General features: G+C 42.4%; 1 protein-coding gene across 2 annotated transcripts in view; it reads right to left on the bottom strand.

Annotated features, from left to right (window-relative positions):
• PAX3 (paired box 3) overlaps positions 1 to 19,431 on the bottom strand; it is a 118,859-nt gene extending 99,428 nt beyond the window's left edge. The window contains exons 1-4 of one of the 2 annotated variants that reach the window (XM_048864879.2): positions 18,983 to 19,431; positions 17,390 to 17,625; positions 15,494 to 15,623; positions 14,272 to 14,406 (exon numbers count right to left, since the gene is read on the bottom strand). In XM_048864879.2, coding sequence (XP_048720836.1) covers positions 14,272 to 14,406; positions 15,494 to 15,623; positions 17,390 to 17,625; positions 18,983 to 19,067 — 586 coding nt within the window. In that variant the 5' untranslated portion in view covers positions 19,068 to 19,431. The remainder of the gene's footprint in view (positions 1 to 14,271; positions 14,407 to 15,493; positions 15,624 to 17,389; positions 17,626 to 18,982) is intronic. The other variant, XM_048864880.2, reaches the window with a different exon arrangement.
• Between the last annotated feature and the right edge of the window lie 626 nt (positions 19,432 to 20,057).

Here is a 20,057-nt window from a genome sequence, read left to right as displayed (position 1 = left end):
CCCAAGAATCTGGATCAAGTGACGAGTATTAGCACCAGCTATTAGTGGGATTTTCACAATACGTAACACAGCTTCCAAGGTCTGGCAGGCTGTGAAGACCATTTTGGCTGGATCAGGCCCTGGCTACAGCCTTTTAAAGTGTAGGTCTCTGAAAAGTGACTGTAAAAATGTCATCTTTTTACTAATCAGACCTGCTCCCTGTTTGTATTCAGAGTCAGGCCTGCTTACTTTACCAACAGAAGTACATTTTTGTTACTATTTTTCATGCTTGTTAACATTGCAGCACTAACACATCTATGGGAAAGTGAGCTGGATTCTATTCTGGTTCCCTCAAACTCAAGAAGTTTTCCATTCCCAAAGCAAAGCCAAATACTAACCTCAGTTACACCTGCTTAGCCCCACTAAAGACATTGTGGTTGCTCAGATGTAAATGAAGGGACAATTTGGTTGCAGAATATTTATGCACACACGTACATATATACATGGAGTGAAGAAATAACCAGACAAACAAAATGGCTGCCATGGGCACTCATTTTCCATGTCTACCATGGGAAGTGAGTGACTTGGAAGCCAGCTATATTTTCCTATTCAGTAGATAGGGGCAGGCAGGCAACGCCTTGGAGAATGAGTTGGGGCTGAACAAACCCTGAATAACCCAGAACAGCATGTGAAATAGCCACTCATACAGCCAGCAACCTGCATGCTCATCAGAAGTGGTGGACAAACAGTTTGCTCTAATGGACTATTTAAAAAGTAGGCCTGCGTTCTACAACATACAGGTCTGAGTCCTATGAATTTGATGGAAAACGAGCATTCCAAATGCAAAATCAAATATCAGGAGCACTTTTTGCCTAATCCTGATCGCAGGGAAGTGGGATCCCATTGATTTCAAAGGGCGCAGGAGCAGACCCTATATACTGCACTTGCATGGGAGTGGACTCAGTGATCTAACATTGCTTTTCCAGTTATAACATCGACTGTATAATACTATAATACTATAATCTTGAATCACTAAGTGCTTGTCTACACTGTCAATTTACAGTACTGCAACTTTCTCGCTCTGGGGTGTGAAAAAACACCCCCCTGAGCACAGCAAGTTTCAGTGCTGTAAAGTGCACCGGTGTAGGCAGTGCACCAGTGCCATGCTCCCAGCAGTGGTAGCTACGCCTCTCATGGAGCGGGTTTTTTACAGCACTAGGAGAGCTCTCTCTCAGCACTCTGCTGTGACTACATAAGCCACATTCAAGCGTTGCCAGTGTAGACTAACCCTAAGTCAGTGAACTGAGTGCACCAGGTTCACAAGGGAGCCTTAGCCTCTAAAACTAAAAACTATTTACCCAGGCTAATGTTTCCCCCTACAGTTACTCACACCTTCTTATCAACTTACAACTTCAATACCCACCTGCTGAAGGGAAGAAACAGACTGACAGAGCCAGATGCATACCCAGAAGTCACCTACTACAGGACAGGCCCAACAAAGAAAATAACAGAACGCCACTAGCCATCACCTTCAGCCCCCAACTAAAACCTCTCCAACACATCATCAAGGATCTACAACTTATCCTGAAGGACGACCCATCACTCTCACAGATCTTGGGAGACAGGCCAGTCCTTGCTTACAGACAGCTCCCCAACCTGAAGCAAATACTCACCAGCAACCAAACTCCATGCAACAGAACCACTAACCCAGGAACCTATCCTTACAACAAAGCCCGTTGCCAACTGTGTCCACATATCTATTCAGGGGACACCATCATAGGGCCTAATCACATCAGCCACACTATCAGAGGCTCGTTCACCTGCACATCTACCAATGTGATATATGCCATCATGTGCCAGCAATGCCCCTCTGCCATGGCCATTGGTCAAATTGGATAGTCTCTACGTAAAAGAATAAATGGACACAAATCAGACGTCAAGAATTATAACATTCAAAAACCAGTTGGAGAACACTTCAATCTCTCTGGTCACTCGATTACAGACCAAAAAGTTGCAATTCTTCAATAAAAAAACTTCAAAAACAGACTCCAACGAGAGACTACTGAATTGGAATTAATTTGCAAACTGGATACAATTAACTTAGGCTTGAATAGAGACTGGGAGTGGATGGGTCATTACACAAAGTAAAACTATTTCCCCTTGTTTATTCCCACCCCTACCCCCCACTGACTTCACTGGAGTTACTCCTGATTTTGATAGGTTAAGTGAGATCAGTATTGTGCACTGAGGGTTTTGCAAATTTTCCCAAGAATCCACAAAGTTGATCTAGGACAAACTGACTGTTTTTCTTAGTGAAAATGGGGAAATGGCAAGTCAGACATTAATGTTAGCTAAACTCTTGCCATTTTTCTCTTTTTCTCAGAGTCCTCCCTTTGCTAAAAATATTGAGTCGAGAACCACAAGATACTTTGCTCTCCATGAAACCCGTGGAAACATGACTTCCATCTCAGATGGTCAATAGCATGATTTTTTTCCCCCTCACTAAGGTCTATTGGTAAGTTTGCAACAACCATCACTGAGCTTTTGCTACCTGGTTGATTCTTATGACCGGGTCCTGGCTACCTGAGAGACTTCAACTCTTAGAACAGCAGCTCAAATCAAACTAACAGCCTGGAGATTTAAATGGGCAGGGGCTACTGGAAGGACATTTTCAATTAAGTGTTTTCCAACTATGGAATCACTCCCTACATCTAACAGCGCCTGAGTCAGTTGACCTTGCTGCAAGGCCTGCCTACTTTTATTCCAACCTTTCTCTGAGTAAGTGATTGAGGATGGGTTATGGAGGGGGGTTAAGTCTGATTTGGTTAAATTAAGAATTTGATTTAACTGGGGTATGTAACAATAGAAAGGTTCATTTTAATAAAGTGGAGTAATTAACTAATGAGCTAGGAGAACTGGAGCAGTTACTGGTTTTCTGGGTCATGCATATGGGCCAAATCCTACTTAACTTGGCATATATATGTTCTTCCAGGCAAGAGTAAGGTGAAAGGGATTTGATTGATGTTGCATAAACTTTCTGGACACTGAAATGTCAGCTGAAGATTGTTTAGTCCTCACATAATACAAATCACTCTGATGATCTATGTGGTAGTATGGCTGATAAAGACATTTCTACATAGCCATTTTTGGTTTGGACTTCCAAGATGAGCCACATGATGGATATATAAATCTTTAAGAAAGACCCGTATATGGACTCAGGCATGGTATAAACATTGGCAATGTTTGGCAGAAATTCTACTCCAAGACAGATATCCACTAAAATTTTAAAAAATCATAATGTGGAATACATGTGACTCTTCTTATCATGCAGAGATCCACTGGAAGGTACAGGTTAAAAATTCTGATTTTTCAAGGAACTTTTGTCCACAAATATTTTTTAAGAATCTTAACTATCAGACTGGAGCAAAATATCTTCAGAAGTAGCCAGTTATTTGTGAAGAGTACATAGATTGTTATTTTATCAAGAGATTTGCAGAACAAATACAAATATGTATTTAAGAAAGACAGTAGGTAAAGTGCTGGTTTAAAAAAATCTCTATTTTATAGATTTTATATAGCTGGATGTATATTGCTGTAATATCTCAGCACTGTCCATGTAAAATCAATAGCAATGTCCCTAGCAGTATCTAATCTATCTATCTTTTCATACCATGCTCACCACCATTGTATCTAAAGTTAAAGTCCCAGTGTAATCAGTGGAACCAGTGTAATCATGGGACCAAGATCTGGCTTTCAGACTCTGCATTTTAGTTGAAACTCCATATCATAATTGTACATCAGTAAAAGAGCCCTAAACTGCATATACTATATATGCTGTATTTGCATATTGAGGATGGGGTGGCATGCATTTCATAATACAGGTTTATGTTCTACTGCTGAGAATTGTTTCAAGGGCTAAATCCTTTTCACATGTCTTATCATATTAGGTTTGCCCCATAGTTTTGAGAAGGGGCAATACATTCATCCTCACTAATGCAAATGAGAATCACCTACAAAATCATCATAATGAAACCACATATTAAAAAATAGTGCACGAATTGTTGCATTATTCTTATAGTTAGGGCCCAGTCCTGCCATGCGCTGAGTTTCCTAAATTCCCATTGCCTTCAATGGAAGTTTTGGTCTCGCCCAGCACCCCCTGCGATGAGCCAGTGTTTAGTGTAAACAATAACCTCTCTTTTCTTTTCTTTTCTTTTCTTTCTTCCTTTAAACTATCACCAACAGCAAGATTAGGTGAAATGAAACCAAATTAATTAAAACTCAATGAAATATTAAGCATCTTAGTACTCCAAAATTACATTGCATTTTATAATAAAATATATACATTCATATATTTATATATACATTCATATATATATAATGCACATATCCTCAGACCATATTAAATAAAGAATAAATAAATAAATTAAATAAATTAAATAAAGAATAAATAAATTAATTAATTAATTAAATTAAATAAAGAATCCATTCAGTTTCACATCTCACCAAGACAATTTGATCATTAATCGACGGAGGTTTTAGAAGGAAAGAAGGATTTTCCAAGACAGATAAATTGAAATGATCCTGCTTTGATCTCTATGGTTAAGAATCAGTTACAATAGCAGATGAACAACAAGGGGCAGAGCTACTGGCCTTTTTATGGGTAACAAAGGTATCAGCAAACAACTACTTAATCAATATTTGGCCAGAGACACTGAAAACTTCCTTTTCAGATTTTAATTCCTAGTTGTAAAACAACTGTAGAGCAACCAGCGAGATAAGACATAAAACTGACTACTTAATTGCCTTTTACTGTCATGTTAGTTATATATGTACATTCTTAATAGTTCTTGAATCTTTATTTACCAGAATAAATAAATGACCTCCCATAGACTGCATCGAAGTCCAACTAACTAAATATTCTCAGCACATGAAACAGTTTAACTGTAATATGTCCACGGTGATTTTATTTTAATTTCATTATGCCTCACTTTTTCTCTAGTAACGTGATTTAAACAGAATTAGTTTAACAGCATGGGGCAGCAGTACTTCAGGGCAAATGAAGTAAAATTATGCACCACGTTGCACTAAACAAAGTCTTGCGGTGAGTTATGTTACTGTACATCACTTTTATTAGCAAGAGATCCCTGCATTTTGGGAACTTTTGGAAGCATACAAAACTTTTATTCATTTATTTTGTTCTCTCTCTCCCCTTACATAGCATTTCAAGTGATTTTTATATGGAGAAATTCACATTGACTACACTGGTCTGATTTATTGTGTTGTGTTTCACTCAATTTCTTCTTAAATTAACCAGAGAACACTTTGTAGTTCTGCTTCATTCCCAGTACAGTTTTGTTACTTAACCCTGGGGACTCTCAATAATCTATCATGATCAACTTTATGTATTCTCCCCTTCCAAATACATATCCCCATTCTTATCAATAAATGCATCTTATCAATAAATGCAAAACTAAACCTTCCTCCAGCAAATATTAGATAACAAATTCACTTATTTCAATTGATACAACAGAAATTACCATTTTAAATCGCCCAAAAATGATCTTCTAAGGTTTTCATCATCTTAGATTTTTTTGTAAATTTGAATTTATCTCTGACTAAACTTACAAAATCTTATCTTCCCAAGTGATATCACTTTGGCTAATGCAGTGCCAGAAATCCTTAGCTTCAGAGAGAAATTTGCCCAAATAATGAGTTCAGGATTAGACCCCCCCCCCCATTATCATTTAGCCCTCAACAGGACAAAAGAAATCGAGGACTCAGTCCTGCAAGCAGTAACCTATGTGAGTAACTTTATGCACATGAGTAGGCCCTTTGAATGGGATGTCTAGTTACTCAAATATGACAGGTTTCAGAGTAGCAGACGTGTTAGTCTGTATTCGCAAAAAGAAAAGGAGTACTTGTGGCACCTTAGAGACTAACAAATTTATTTGAGCATAAGCTTTTGTGAGCTACAGCTCACTTCATCGGATGCATTTTCCATTTTCCTTCCATTTTCATTTGATGAGCTACAGCTCACTTCATCTGATGCATTTTCCATTTTCCTTTTCAAATATGACAGCGTTTGAAGGATTGAGGTGTTAGGGCCCAATCTTGTAAACCTTTACTATGTCCTAAACCCAAGGATTTCACAGGGAGCTAAGAGTGCTCAGCACCTTCAAAGTTGGGTTCAAAAGGAGCCCAATTCATACTGAGGCAAAACTCCCATTAAAGTCAAAGATTTTGAAAGCAATATCTGCATGGTGTTTGCCAACAGACAGAGTAAGAATTTTATGAGCAAAATCCTGGCCACGCTGAAATCAATGGGAGTTAAGCCATGGAGTTCAGTGACTCCAGAATGTTACCCTATAAGTCTAGTCAAATATTAATTCAGAAGTAGAGAGTAGTCAAAACAGATAACATCTTTAATAGTTTTCTTGCATGATTTGAAATGTCAGTTTTTGTCATATAAATTGAAATGCATGAATCTGTGATCTAATATTTGCTAAGGGAAGTTTGGTCTTGTTTTAAATTTATTTACTGGGAAGAGTTGGAATCCGGCCCTTTTAAGTTAAGGAGGTTACTTTTTTAAGACCACAAAACAAAATAAAACCATCGTTAATCAAATCTTAGGCTATGTCTACATTAGAGACCTTGCAGCAGCACAGCTGTACTGATGCAGCTGTGCGTCTGTAAGATCTCCCACGTATGCCGGCGGGAGAGAGCTCTCGTTGACATCATTTAGTCACCCTCAATGAGCAGCAGCAGCTAGGTCGGCAGGAGAGCCTCTCTCGCTGACATAGAGTTGTCCACACCGGCACTTCTGTCGGTGTAACTTATGTCACTCAGAGGGGTGTTTTCTTCATATCCCTGAGCGACATAAGTTTTACCAACAAAAGTGCTAGTGTGGACATAGCCTTAGTTTCAAAAAAGGGAGGTATCATTCCTCTGTGTGTATATCAGAGGCCCTGTTGCTAAATGGAATCATTTTCCCTCTTGTTTGGGGTGTTGATAGCATTATTGTCTATATGGCACTACTGGTGTGCAATGAGTAAAACATCTAACACTCCTTGAAAATGTTTCTTGCCTTAATCGACCTTCAAGATAGTAATCTAAGGGCCTGATACTGTGAGGTGTGGAGCACCCTCAATTCTCCCTGAAGCCAGTGGTAGTTGGGGGTGCTCAATACCACTCTGGAAATGCTCAGCAACACCTTCTTGGATTAGACCCTAACTTATTTGTAGGTTCAATAATAGGTGCAATCTTATCTGGGATTTATTTGTTCTGTGTTTGTACAGCACCTAGCACAATGGGGTCCTGGTCCATGACAGGGCATGCTAGGCACTATCACTATAAAAATAATAAATAGTGATATTAATATTAAATCCTGCAGTCCTTACTCACTTGTTTGTCAAGAAAATTTCCCTGTTTTTTTGTCTATTTCAACTGTTTGAGTACAGTAACTCCATTCTAATTACACAAGTTTAATTCTTAGAGATACGAGTAATAAAATACTTGAAAGTACTTTTAAGAAATTATAGATTCAATAAAATCCTTGCTCTCAATCACAGAGTCATCTCATTTAATTCCATATCTGATATTTTTTTACTAGGAACATTTAGAACAACTACACTTATTAGAACGCCATAAGACAAAATTTGTGGTCTTACTATTGAATTGCATATAGCACGTGTATTGCTTACAGTGGAACAAATAAAACATGTCCCTTGTTTTAGAGAAAATATGGTTTGGTGGCAGACATACACAGAACATATATAGTGCTTGTCAGCTGAAGATCACAAATGTTTTACAAAAGTGGGTAAGTGTACTTAGCCCTGTTCTCTAAATAGGAAAACTGCACCAAAAAGAGATGGTACACCCCGGGTCACACAGCCATGAATAGAAACTACTCTGCTTCTTTCCAGTCCCATGCTCTAACCACTGGACCAACATCATCCCCACAATGAAGAAATGAATGGAGATACACAGATTGATATTTGGTTCCTGCACATCAACCCTCTTCTTTGGGAAATTAATCAGATTAATTAAACAGACTAAAAATATCCTCCTGAAGGTTATCTAGCAACCAAAATTAATCCATCTTGGAGCTCATCTAGCCTATGCTACCCTTTAGATCATGTGTAACCACTTCAAAGCTCATGCATCAAGTCAGTAATTGTAACATTGCATCTAAATATTTAAGCTAGAGGCTGGTAGTCGCGTGTCCCATCTACAGTCAGCATCTGTCCTCTAATTCCATTACAGTACAAAGCAAAAATGTTTCCCAAAACTCACAAACAGGAAAAGCATCATACGGCTATAGAAGCAGCAACAGCTTCGGCTTTCTAGTTACTGAGTGGGGCTTTTGTGTTAAGATCTTTCTTTTCTTTAAACTCTCCCCACAAAAAGAGGGGTGGTGGCAGAAATTGCACTAATGTGAGCCTCAGGCCAAAAAAGAAAAAAGAAAAAAAAAGTGGGGGGGGGGGAAGAGGAGGAGAGTTTGATCCAAGATGAAAGTAAGAAGGAAATAAAGGAGGCAATTTAGTCTGCTGCAGCCTGAATTGCTCACTCAGAGAAGCCAAGGGTAGGGATGACTAGGGCTCTTTGGAATAGTGCGCATGACTGGGGAAGAATCCATTGTGACCATGCCTGGGGCCAATTCCACTGGGTAGGAGAACAGAGGGTCCCATTTAAGCACTAAGCAGACTGTGTCACCCAGTGCAGCAGCAGCAGCCGTGTCTCCCAACCAGCACAACCCTGCTCCTGATCCAGCACTGAGAAAGGCTGAGAAAGAACTCTATGCTGCTGCACCCATCAGTTGAACTTTAAAACCACCTAACTTTCACTCACAAAACAACAGCCATCTCATGAAGTAGGGAGCCATCAAATTAGCCAACACAGCGTTTCACACATAGATTAAAAGGTGCATGCCACTCCCCCTTATAAATCAGTTTTTCCAAAAATATAATGTATAAAGGCACATAAAAGTTTCTCTTCAAAGCTCCTTATTTATGGACTAAGCCTTTATTCGAAGTATATAATATGCCTACATGCATATAATATATAATATCTATACCATCTATATCTATACCAATCTACATCTATATACCTATATCGATCTCTCAAGATACATTAGTATCAAGTGTTACATATAATTGGCCTAGACAACAGAAATCTTGGGGGGACTTGAGCCCCCTCAAAATTTAGGGATTGCATTAATAAATAAAAGAAACACTGAAACAGAAGGTCATTTATCTCACTTTACTTAAAGTAGACAAATTTACAAAACTACTGATTAAAGATGTATTCAACAGCTATTATTTTATTATTTTTAACTCTAGCCCTTCCCCCCAGTAAAAAGTTGCCTAACCCTTTGTATATTTAGAAGAAGATATAGCTATGTCAACCATAAAATCATAGGACAGGAAGGGCCCTCGAGAGGCCATCTAGTCCAGTCCCCTGCATGCATGGTAGGACTAAGTATTAATGTAGGGGGTTGGGGGGGGTCAAGATCTAAGTATCTATAATCGAAATAGAAATAGAGCTAGATATAGATATGATTTATTTCTATATTACAGATTTGAGTTTATGTTACGATTATTTATGTGGTGTTTACATCTATGTGATAAATATAGTATATCACATGGCTTGGCCATTTGTCAAGCACTTTTGCGCACTTTATCAGCACTCTTCCTCTCGTCCAACTCTCCCAGGGCTACTTCTAACATCACAAATCTCTGAGCAGCTTTAAACAGCTGCCATCAAAACCCAAACGTTGTTTCTTTCTTTCCTTCAAATGAGGAATTCCCTCCCCCTCCAGAAATCATACAAGACTGAGGTGCAAAATGGATCAGAGATGAGCTAAAAGTCTGATATCTTCTAACTGAACAGAGTGCTAGCTTTGGAAAGGGGAGATTGCTAGCTCTCCAGAGGGAAGCATCATTTGTTTGCAGCTCTATTATAGGTAATTCTAAAGGTTTCTGGAGATTATTAGTCAGATTTTTTTTCTCTCTGAATCCTGCACTTATGGTATTAAGGTAACCTGGCTCTGTGGGGCCAGGGCTATGAAAAATAGTAATAGCATTGTATAAAACTCTTCAAAACATTCCTAAAAGAGTTCCCCCCACCCTGCAAAGTACATACCACTACCATACAGAATATATGATGGTGTGGTGCAGTGGTAAGCTTTGATTGGCACTTGTTTGTGACAGCCCATATAAATCACATGCGACTTCACCATTTGTGAACAACAAACCCAGCCCAAACTCATGACAATAAACCCTATAACCCATACCACCATGTATTCTCTATCTAGACCTCTGTATGAGGACAAGTCCTGCTTTCCTTATTCACAGTCCTCAGATTTAAGTCAATGGGATACCTTCAAGCATGACCCTGCAGCACTGAAGTTACTGGGAGCTTTAGCAATTACTTCAATGGGAGCAGAATCAGGCTATGTGAATATAGAGAGTGGGATCTGATGATGTTTTTAACCTTAAATACAGATTCTGGGTGAAATCATTGCCCTGCTGATATCAGTGAGTTTTGAAACAGAATCTTGATTACTGGCTGGATATGTAAAGGAGCAGTGCATTTTAAATTATATTCTCCAAAAAATGCTCTCTATAATACCCTGCCCGCACTAATATTTGTGCTAACAAATCTCTTCTTGATCTCACCCTTTCCAGCATCTCTGCCACTCCTAAAATAATATTAAGTGGCAGAAGGACACAAGGGAGGATGGGAGGATGACTTATTGTAATGAAGAGTTTCATTTCCATGTGATAACCAACTCTTACCAGGAACTTAAGAGACACATTTTAAAAGCCCTGATCCTGCAAAGAGTTGTGTGGCCTTGACTTCCAGTGAAGCCCTTGTACCCAATCCTGCACCATTTAAATTAACGGGAGTTTTGCCATCAGCTTCGTTGGTAGTAGGCACCATGGGTCATTAATTTCAGTGGCAGCTCAAGGAGTTCAGAGTTCAATACCTTTCAAGAGGCAAGTAGCACCATCTCAGCATCAAGCCTTTCTACCCAAATAATCTAAGAGAACTTCACTTTTAAAAATATCAGTATTAAATATTGACAGTAATGACAACAGCACTGGCAGTGGGGATTTATTTTCCCAAAAGATCCCTCCATTTCCTTTGAGATCCAGGTTGTTAGTACTCCCTGAGTCTGTGAAATATCACTGAAACTTTGGCCCAGGCCAATACTGGGGCTAAAGCCTAAGCTTCAAGCAGCAGAGAGGGAAAGAGCACCAAAAGAATTTTGAGCTAGAGTTGAGTTGTGGGGTTTTGTTTTGTTAATCAAATGGTGATCTCCATCCATGTAATAGTTGCTGTTGACTGGATCAGGGATACTAGCGAGGCTTCCTGTTTTATCTTTTGTTTAATATTAGTGCTCGGCCAGCTAAGATAAACTCTCTGGACATATTTGCCCAGATTTTCAAAAATGACGAGTGATTTGGTGAACTTCCATTTTGGTGTGCCCAATTTGAGCCACACTGAAGATTTTCAAAAGTGTGTGGCACTTTCTGAAAAGTAGGCACCTTTAAAGTGTCTCAAGCTGGGCACTCAAAGCCCCAAACCACCCAAAACAGACAGTTTTTTTTTTCAAAATCTTGGACACTGATTTTAGCCATTGCTTGCCCAATCCCTGCCTGAAGGAATTACTAGGTAAAATTCTGCACTCTCCATTATAAAGGAAGTTCGAATGGTCCCTTCTGGCCTTAAAATGTATGAATCCCCTAGTATTTTTGGTGTGTATGTATGTACACAGAAAGAGAGAGAAGATGAAGCTTCCCTGAAAGCCCTAGTAACACTGAGTTAGAGTCTAGTTTAGGGGTTTTTTGTTTTGTTTTTACAATACAGAGGGATACTATAGTTTTAAAGAATAGCAGTTGTCCTTCTTGAATGGCAGTCGGCATCTCTAGATGTCTAGAAAGACTAGAAACATTTTGTAGGTGAAAATAGCCACTTTTTCCACGGTGGAGAGTCCATAAAACTGCTCGAAGCATCAGCTATTGGGGCTCATTGAATAATTCATCCCTCATTGCAAGCCCATAATGTCTTTTCTCGGCCTTTTGTGGGGCTGTTTTCTCTTCTTTTCTCCTTGAATTATAAAAAGGTTGCCTTCTTTTGTTCACATCAAGCTGCTGCTAGCTGAAGCTTTGTCTGTGCAAAGCTAAAGTGTGAGTTTCAATGGACTCTCCCCTCTTTGTTTTCCAAGTTCATCTCCAAGTGTAGATTGTGTATAGAAGGCCTTCTTTGTAAAAGCTGGAAAAGTTGTACAAATGTTTGACCAGCTCATTTGGTACTTTTGTCTCCTCTTCTTCAGCGCCTATGCATGTGCAGAACAAGCTCCGGAGGAGGAGTGCTAGGACCTTCTAGCAACAAGTCCCACAGCACTGGCAACAGACTCTCTATCTCCCTACCAAGCCCAGGCCTGGAATACTAGGCACAACAACAACAACCTGCAGAGAGTTGTATCGTTTTCCTCTTTCTTGTTCAGGTTTCGATTTCATTGCATCTACTTCCCAGCACCTCACACAGGCTTTTCAGGAGGCAATAATAAAAACCTACCCTTGAAATACATGCAAACCTCAAGCCACTGAGCTGGGTTTCTATTTTTCTCCAGCTCAAATTGCTATTTATTTTTAGACTTCTTGTTTGGTTGGGTTTTATTTTGAAGAAGACTCTTTTCTTTCCTCCCTATGTTCTCCTAGTGCCTAACTTCCAATTCCCAGGAACCAGAACTATTTCAAATGATTCACAACAACAGCGGGCTGGAACTGAGAAAATTTTCAGCAGCATGCAAAACTGCCCTAGAAGGAAATTCTCTGCCTGAGATGGACTTGGAAATTACAAGAACTCTTGGTTTTATTCTCGCAGGGTCCGATCCTGCCAGGTTTATTCAAGCAAAAACTCCCTCACTTGAAGCCATTGAGCCAGAGCAAAGATTGCAGGCTCGGGCCCCAAATCAAGAGACTCGCTCCCCTTTGAAAAGTGATTTCAATGTGAATGATGAAAGTCACAATAGCGGTTCGGTTGAAGAACGGGCAGGGGCTGGGTTTGACCTGCTGGCCACAAGATTGCACACCCCGAATATACTTTTTCTTTAACACCAAGCCCCCAAAACGAGCCACTTCGATCAGAGAAAGCGCCACCTCCCGCGGCCAGCCAGAGTACCTGGCCAAGCGTGGGAAAGCTGAATGCCAGCGCTAACCCGGCGCTCGGGGCCCGATGACTTTAGCTCCCCACGCTGCGCTCTGCACCGTGCGATTAGGGCATATCTGTAACGGGGGGCTGTCTCTGCGATCTCCTTCCCGGGATTGTTTAAAGGTTCCCTTGCTGCTGAAAATCCCAAACAAAGGAACCAACTCTCTCTCCCTACCTCCGACTCCCTCTTGAATATGAACTGCACCAATCCGTTAATTTAAAGCGGCCGTTGGATGGGATTTAAAATCGCGTGGGATTTCGATGCACGTGGGAATTTCCCTTTGGGCTTTGGAGAACTTGCGCTAACCAGGATTGGGCTCGTGTGCACCTGTCTCTTGTGCGCCCTCTAACATGATCCTTGCAGAGTCCGGGGGAAGAGAATGCCATCGGGTCGGTGAAACGCAACTAAGGCTAGGAGCCATGTGCAGCGAGGACACGACTCCTATGGGCATGGGGGTGGGGGGGGAAGCAATGAAAGGAAAAGCAACACAGGTGGGCTCGGAGCTTCTCCTCTACAAGTGCATCGCCTGCCTTCCTGGGGACCCTCAGCAGGCTGCGAGCCTGGGGAGCAAAGGATGCCTGGAGAGAAGCGGCCCCCCTTTGATCTCGCTGCCATCTGCAGAAAGGTGCCAACAGCTCTCACGCCTAAGGCCAGCTTTTACCACCACCACGAGAAGGCCTCGTAAAACCCCTAGCCGGGCCCGGACCAGCCACTTCCGACACACTTTCTCCGAAGCCATCAGCCTCTAATGAGAGCGAGAGACTAACCCGGCCGGGACAACAAACAGGGGCGAGATAACCTACAGATCTGACCTCCCGGCGAACAAGGTTCCCAGGGTCAAGAGGGAAACAAAGAGCGCACGTGAACCCCGCTCCATTGGGCTGGGTTTAATGACACCTCAAGCAGGCACCTGCCTTCAGCGCTGCCGGACCGGGCCCCCTCCCCAGCAGCTAACATGTGTGCGCCTCGCCCCACGTCCTTCCCTGACTGCCAAGGAGCAAAGCCCGATCCGGAAGCTGCAAACAAGATCCCCACTTCGCTCAGCGTCTGGGGGGAGCGATTGGCTTTACCTCGTTCGCTGAGGATCCCATCAATGCTATGCTTGGTCTTCTTGTCACTCTCTTCCGCTTCTTTCCTTTCCAGTTCGGCCTCCTCCTCTTCTCCTTTCCCGAATTTACTTCTCAGAATGCGGCTGATGGAGCTCACTTCAAGGAAAAACGAAGAGCTGTAAAGCAGCGGCGCTTTGCTGGCTTTAAAACAACCTCTCGCTCTGGGGACCTCGGCAGTGACTGCCCCTCCGCTGCACCCTCATCCCTGGAGAACTGCTGACCCAACACCAGCGCACATCCAGAGACGTGCTGGCTTGATCCTTGGCAATTCAGCCCACTACGGTGCATTGATTTTTTACATCCCCCCTGGTTAAATTCAGGGGCTTCACTGCCTGTGAGGTTAGTGTCTATAAATCCTTATATTCCCGATGGGGGTTTTTTTTAAGGGGTGGAACATATACTGCAAGATATTTTTGTTTTCTCCAAGCTAGTAAAGTCTGCTGACCAGAAAGCATTACAAGGGAAATTACAACAAAATGACCCAGAGAGCAAACTATTTAGGAGGCCTCAGACTGCAGGGTTTCGATTTCCACGCCGGAATACTTGCCTATTGTAACAAAACCAAGCAAGAAAACAAGCCAGAGGAGAAAAGAAAAGCAGCCTTGGTTCATTTATTTGTTTCCAGATTCCAATCTGCAAAACAAACCCATGCTCTGAACTATCTCCTTGGCACAAGCTGGGGAGGGCGGGGGCGGGGGGGGGGGTAAAGGAATGCAGTTGCTTCTTAATTAAAAACAAACTGCCCCACACCAGTGTAGAAATCCGCCCCGGGATTCATATGTTTAACTTGTACCCGCGGTTAATGCCGATCGTTTTATGAAGTTAGGAAAGTGCCTAGGCCGGACCGCTTGTCGCCTCTTGCAAACAGCACAGGGGCAGCTACTGGGTTCTAGCTTTAGATTCCCTTTCAGAAATGATGCTCATCACTGAAAGCTTTCCTCCATCCTCTGCCTGCAGTAGACCCACGGGATACACTGCTTGCCCAACCGCCCACCCCAAACACACGCTTTGCATAAGAACCCAGATCTCATACCCCTAGGGGGGATGATGTCTGTTTATTAAATATTTGATGGCTCTGGCAGACGACTCTGGATAAAGGTGGCCTCTCCATATGGCATCAATCAATAGCGCGTGAGTGGCTGTGCTGAGCCCGCTGAACGGAAATAGGAATAGACCCCAGTACCTGAGGGAACCGTGTTTCGATCGCAGACCCCGTCTTTGAGCAGTTTGTCCCGGATCTCCCAGCTGAACATGCCGGCATTCTCCCTCTTGTATTCCTCGATTTTCTTCTCAACGTCCGGCGTTGTCACCTGCTTTAATACAAAAACCGGGCGGACACCAAGTTTGTACAGTTTGGATTTAATGCAGAAGGATCACAGCAAGACGCGAAGGTTAAATTCTGCCGCGTGAATCCGGAGTAACTCCTTTAACCTGACTGGAGTCGCTCCGGATTTACATCCCGTTATAATTAAGGGCACGTTATAATTAAGGGCCTTTGGAAAGCCTCTCATAATTATCAACGTCCTTCTGCTTTTAAAACTGGCTCAGGACTGCCAGATACATACAACGACCCCGATCCTGTAGTCCCCAGAACGGCAAAATTCCCTAAGAAGTCCATTAGGGTTGCACTCCCATGAGAATTGAAGGATCGGGCCCATAGTAATCAAAACCTAAAGTGATGTAGTAATAACTTTTGTGTATCTGTACAGAGGGTGGTGAGCAAAGAAACGTCCACAGAGAAGATGAAAATGGCAGTAAACGTATTGTCAGTGACAGTGTAATGATCGGGAAAAGAGATTAAACTGTGCTAAAGTATAACTCAAACTACAAATACAGACCCAACCTCGGAAATTTAGGAACAACAGAAAATAAGTCTAATAACAACAATGTAGATTTTTCTAAATATCATAAACAAACACTGACAAACGCACTGTTCTGAAATTTTGCTCGGATGTCCTAAACAACGAAAATAACGTTCAATTAAAAACCCTGCAAGAAATAATTTTCCAGATAATATGCCTGTAAAATAGATAAAGTAATTTATTCTAATGTTTGGTATAAAAGTTTAATAATCCCAGCTTTAAAGGAGCAGCAATGGAGAAAGAAAGAAAGAAAGAAAGAAAGAAAGAAAGAAAGAAAGAAAGAAAGAAAGAAAGAAAGAAAGAAAGAAAGAAAGAAAGAAAGAAAGAAAAGTTTTTTGGCGGGGATATATATAATAATACAAACAAGTTAACAATCGCCCAAGGATCTATATTTGCCTGTATACACACTCTTTGGGTGTATGTATGTGTAAATATAAGTAGCGTTTGGGCAGACAACTAGGATATTAGCTGGAGATACATTGATAGAGCTGTTCAGCAGCATGCTAAAAAACCACTCCAGAATATAGGACCCGATCCTGTAAACTCTCCCGCCCGCTAGTAATCCTGACTCAATGGCTAGACCAACTGACTCCACCTGGACTGCTTGCATGCTCCATCTGGAAAGTGCTCAACCCCTAAGAAGCTCCCATAGGTTTTGGTGGTGGGTATGTAGGGACCATTCGGAGGTGAATAAGAGCTTGCAGGATCGGGCCTTATTTCTTTGATTCATTTCCGAAGTTTTTAAAATATTTCATGGGACAGAGAAGTTCTAGAAATAGGGTGGGGAGGAGGCGGGGGGGCTACACACAACACTTTGCATGCGAGTGTGTGTGTGCATCTCCATGCACACACTGTGTGGAGGAGTGTGTTGATTTCGAAGGTGTTTACATGGGCACAGGCAATTACGCAGCCGCTGATTATATTTTGTCTCTTGCATTAAATACAGCAGACTCTTTCTCCCCAGATGCTGCAGCCTGTAAATCTTTAGTCAGAACCAGGCTTGTGTGAGGTTTACTAGCCCCAGTAAGGCTTTGTCCAAATGAGCATCCTTCCCCAAACCACAGCAAAAGCGCAGCGTGCCCTCCTGCCTCCCCCGGGCCCATCCTGCAAGGGGCTGAGCTTCAGCTCTCACTGAAATCGACGGGAGGGGAAGAAGCTCAGCACCTAGCAGGGCCAGGCCCTAAACATAGTCACCACTGCGTTGCTGATCTCCTCACCTTGGGCTTGCTGCCCCCGATGGCCCCCGGCCGGATGGAGCCAGTCTCCTGGTACCTGCAGAGGATTTTGGAGACGCAGCCGTGGGACACGCGCAGCTGGCGAGAGATGACACAGGGCCTGATCCCGTGATGGGCCATCTCCACTATCTTGTGTCGGATATGGTTGGGCAAAGGCCTGCCATTAATAAAAACTCCACCGAGCTGATTGACTCTGCCCTGGCCTAAAGGAGTAGACACTAGAAAGGAGGGGGAAATGGAGTTACTTGTTGTGTGTGTTTTCAAGTCAACCCGACTTTCTCTGTGCGCGCACACTCCCCTATCCACATACACACAAACATATACACGAGTTCATCCGCTCCCATCCTTGCGCCAGTTTAGTACTAGGTTGCCTGGCTGGACAGATCTGTGATAGTTAGAAACCCTGGGAGTGCCTGACAGATGAGTGTCAACAGGTTAAATAATGTTTCAGACTTATCAACAGAGCGTCTTCAGAGAAGGGAAATATTACGTGCTAGTGGGAACCTATTTCCAGAAGCAACTTCAGGAGCCAGATGACACATCTTATTCGCATGTTAGTTACATAGGTACCACTCGGCCCCTCCAGGCAGAGGGGGAACTGAGAGCCCTGACCATTTCGGGGTTTTGTGAATCCATCCATCTAATCTATCTGTAAAACAGACTGCAGGAGAAAACCAGAGTAAAATTTTCACCTGTTACACTCCATCATTTACTATTGGAAAGACTTTTATTACCTGCTTTAATTAGCCGCTACTAATGGGCTCCTGGTAGAAGTGAAAAGGGGGGGAAATATAAAACTTCAAGAAGAATCTTTTAAAGGGTTTGGACTGTGTAATTCCAACATGTTTCTTGTTATTATTCTTCCGTGACTCTAAAATTGGGTCCGTGGTGTCGCTTTTTCTTTTAGTTTAACCCCTCATCGCTCGCCCCTTGAACCGTTTTTACAGAAACGTTAATAAGGAACAAAAGTTTAAGAGACTCTACTCCAGGAGGATAGGGGAAGTGAACTGATGTCTAAAAGTCCGTTTCAATTTTTTAAAGTATTGCCGTCCTTAAATTTGCTGAGAATCGGAAGAGATTTAGAGCCGGATATTGCAGTCCTTATTCAGGCTAACTTCTCATTGGTATCAGTGGGAGTTTTGTCTGAGTAAGGGGTGCAGGATCGGGTCCCAAGATTAAGACGACAGAACCCCTGACAATCAACGGGATCTCCCCCCAAAGTTGTTCTGGGGCTCTAATTTGCAATGCTGCCTTCTTCAAAGCAGAATCCGTGGAGAACGTTAATGCAAATAATGCATGTTATATGTGTGTGCATAAATTGTGAGGGAGTCCTTTTGTGCACTCACTTTTCCATGTTGTTAAAGAGGTTTTTTCTTGCTTTAACCTTGTGCAGTTGCAGTTCTAATTTGTGTTTTAATCTAAGTAACTAGTGCACAGCATTGGATGAAAAAAAATGTTTTTCAACAACACACACACGAGTTTGAACACCCCTTCCCCCCCCCCAGGTTTGAACACACACACACAGAGACACACACGGGTTTGAAAATTCATCATACAGCTAGAGAGCATTCCTACCTTCTAATGGAAATCCGCTGCGAGGGTAGTTCTGCCCGGGAGCTGGTCGCATCATTCTTGGGACAGCTCCTGCTAGAGTTGTCATGTTGTATACAGCTTTACTTTAATATTATATCCAGAAGAATGCTGATATACGAGAGATCAGCTCTGGTAATAGATCCCACTGAAAAAGGAAAAGTCCTGGAAAAAAGGGATGGGGAAGTTGGGGGGGGGGGGGACTTGCTCTCCCTTTGTCAATAAGACGTGGTATCCCAAAGCAAAGGGGAGAGAGAGACAAAAAGGAGAAAGGGAAACAAAGTTTGGGGCGAGGAAGGGAAACTTGCATACAAGTCGCAGGAAAGAGCTCGGGCGGCTGCTGACCACTGTGTGAAGATGAGCGCACTTTGATATGAAAAGGGGGAGGGGGTGCCAGGAATGATTTCTTCCTGTTGTTGATACAGAGTGAAAGGAACTCCGCTCTGGAGTATTTATTAGTTCTTTCCCCCAAAGCTACACCAGGATCTCTGAGCTGCGATTGGCCAGCAGGGAGACTGTCCCGTCTGGAGAAGACAGGAGCTGATTGGGTGAAATCTGCAACTTTCTCTTCTCATCATTACAATCGAGGCCTCAATCTAGGAGTGTGACCCAGGCATTGCCTCTTCCCTTGATAAAGTGTCCTTTCATAGAATGGCTGGACAGGAGAAAATGCAGAAGCAGGGGAGAAAGCAGCCTTCAGTGGGGAAACTGTTCATTCCTTTTACAACTGTCTTGGCACAATGCCACTTGAAGGAGATTACAATAAGGAAGCAACCAGACACTTGCATTTCTTGAAGTCGGTCTCTCTGGTCACCTTTCCTTTCCTGGGGGATTGTACGTACGGCTGTGTGCTGTCCTGGTCAAACAGCCTGCGAGAAATTAAAGGGGAAGTTGTGTTTCTATTGATACTGTTCTTTGTCTGCCTATTTCCATCAGCACATCTTCTCTGAGATTGTGCGAAGGGGGAATAAAACTGTCCTCTCTCTCCTTCTCTCTCTCTCTCGCTTTCTCTTTTCACTGAAATCGGTAGCAATGGAGAATAAAATCTCTGGAGCAAACG

The sequence above is a fragment of the Caretta caretta genome, chromosome 9, assembly GCF_965140235.1.
Source record: "Caretta caretta isolate rCarCar2 chromosome 9, rCarCar1.hap1, whole genome shotgun sequence".
NCBI classification, from domain to species: domain Eukaryota; kingdom Metazoa; phylum Chordata; order Testudines; family Cheloniidae; genus Caretta; species Caretta caretta.
This window is presented reverse-complemented; position numbering and strand designations above follow the sequence as displayed.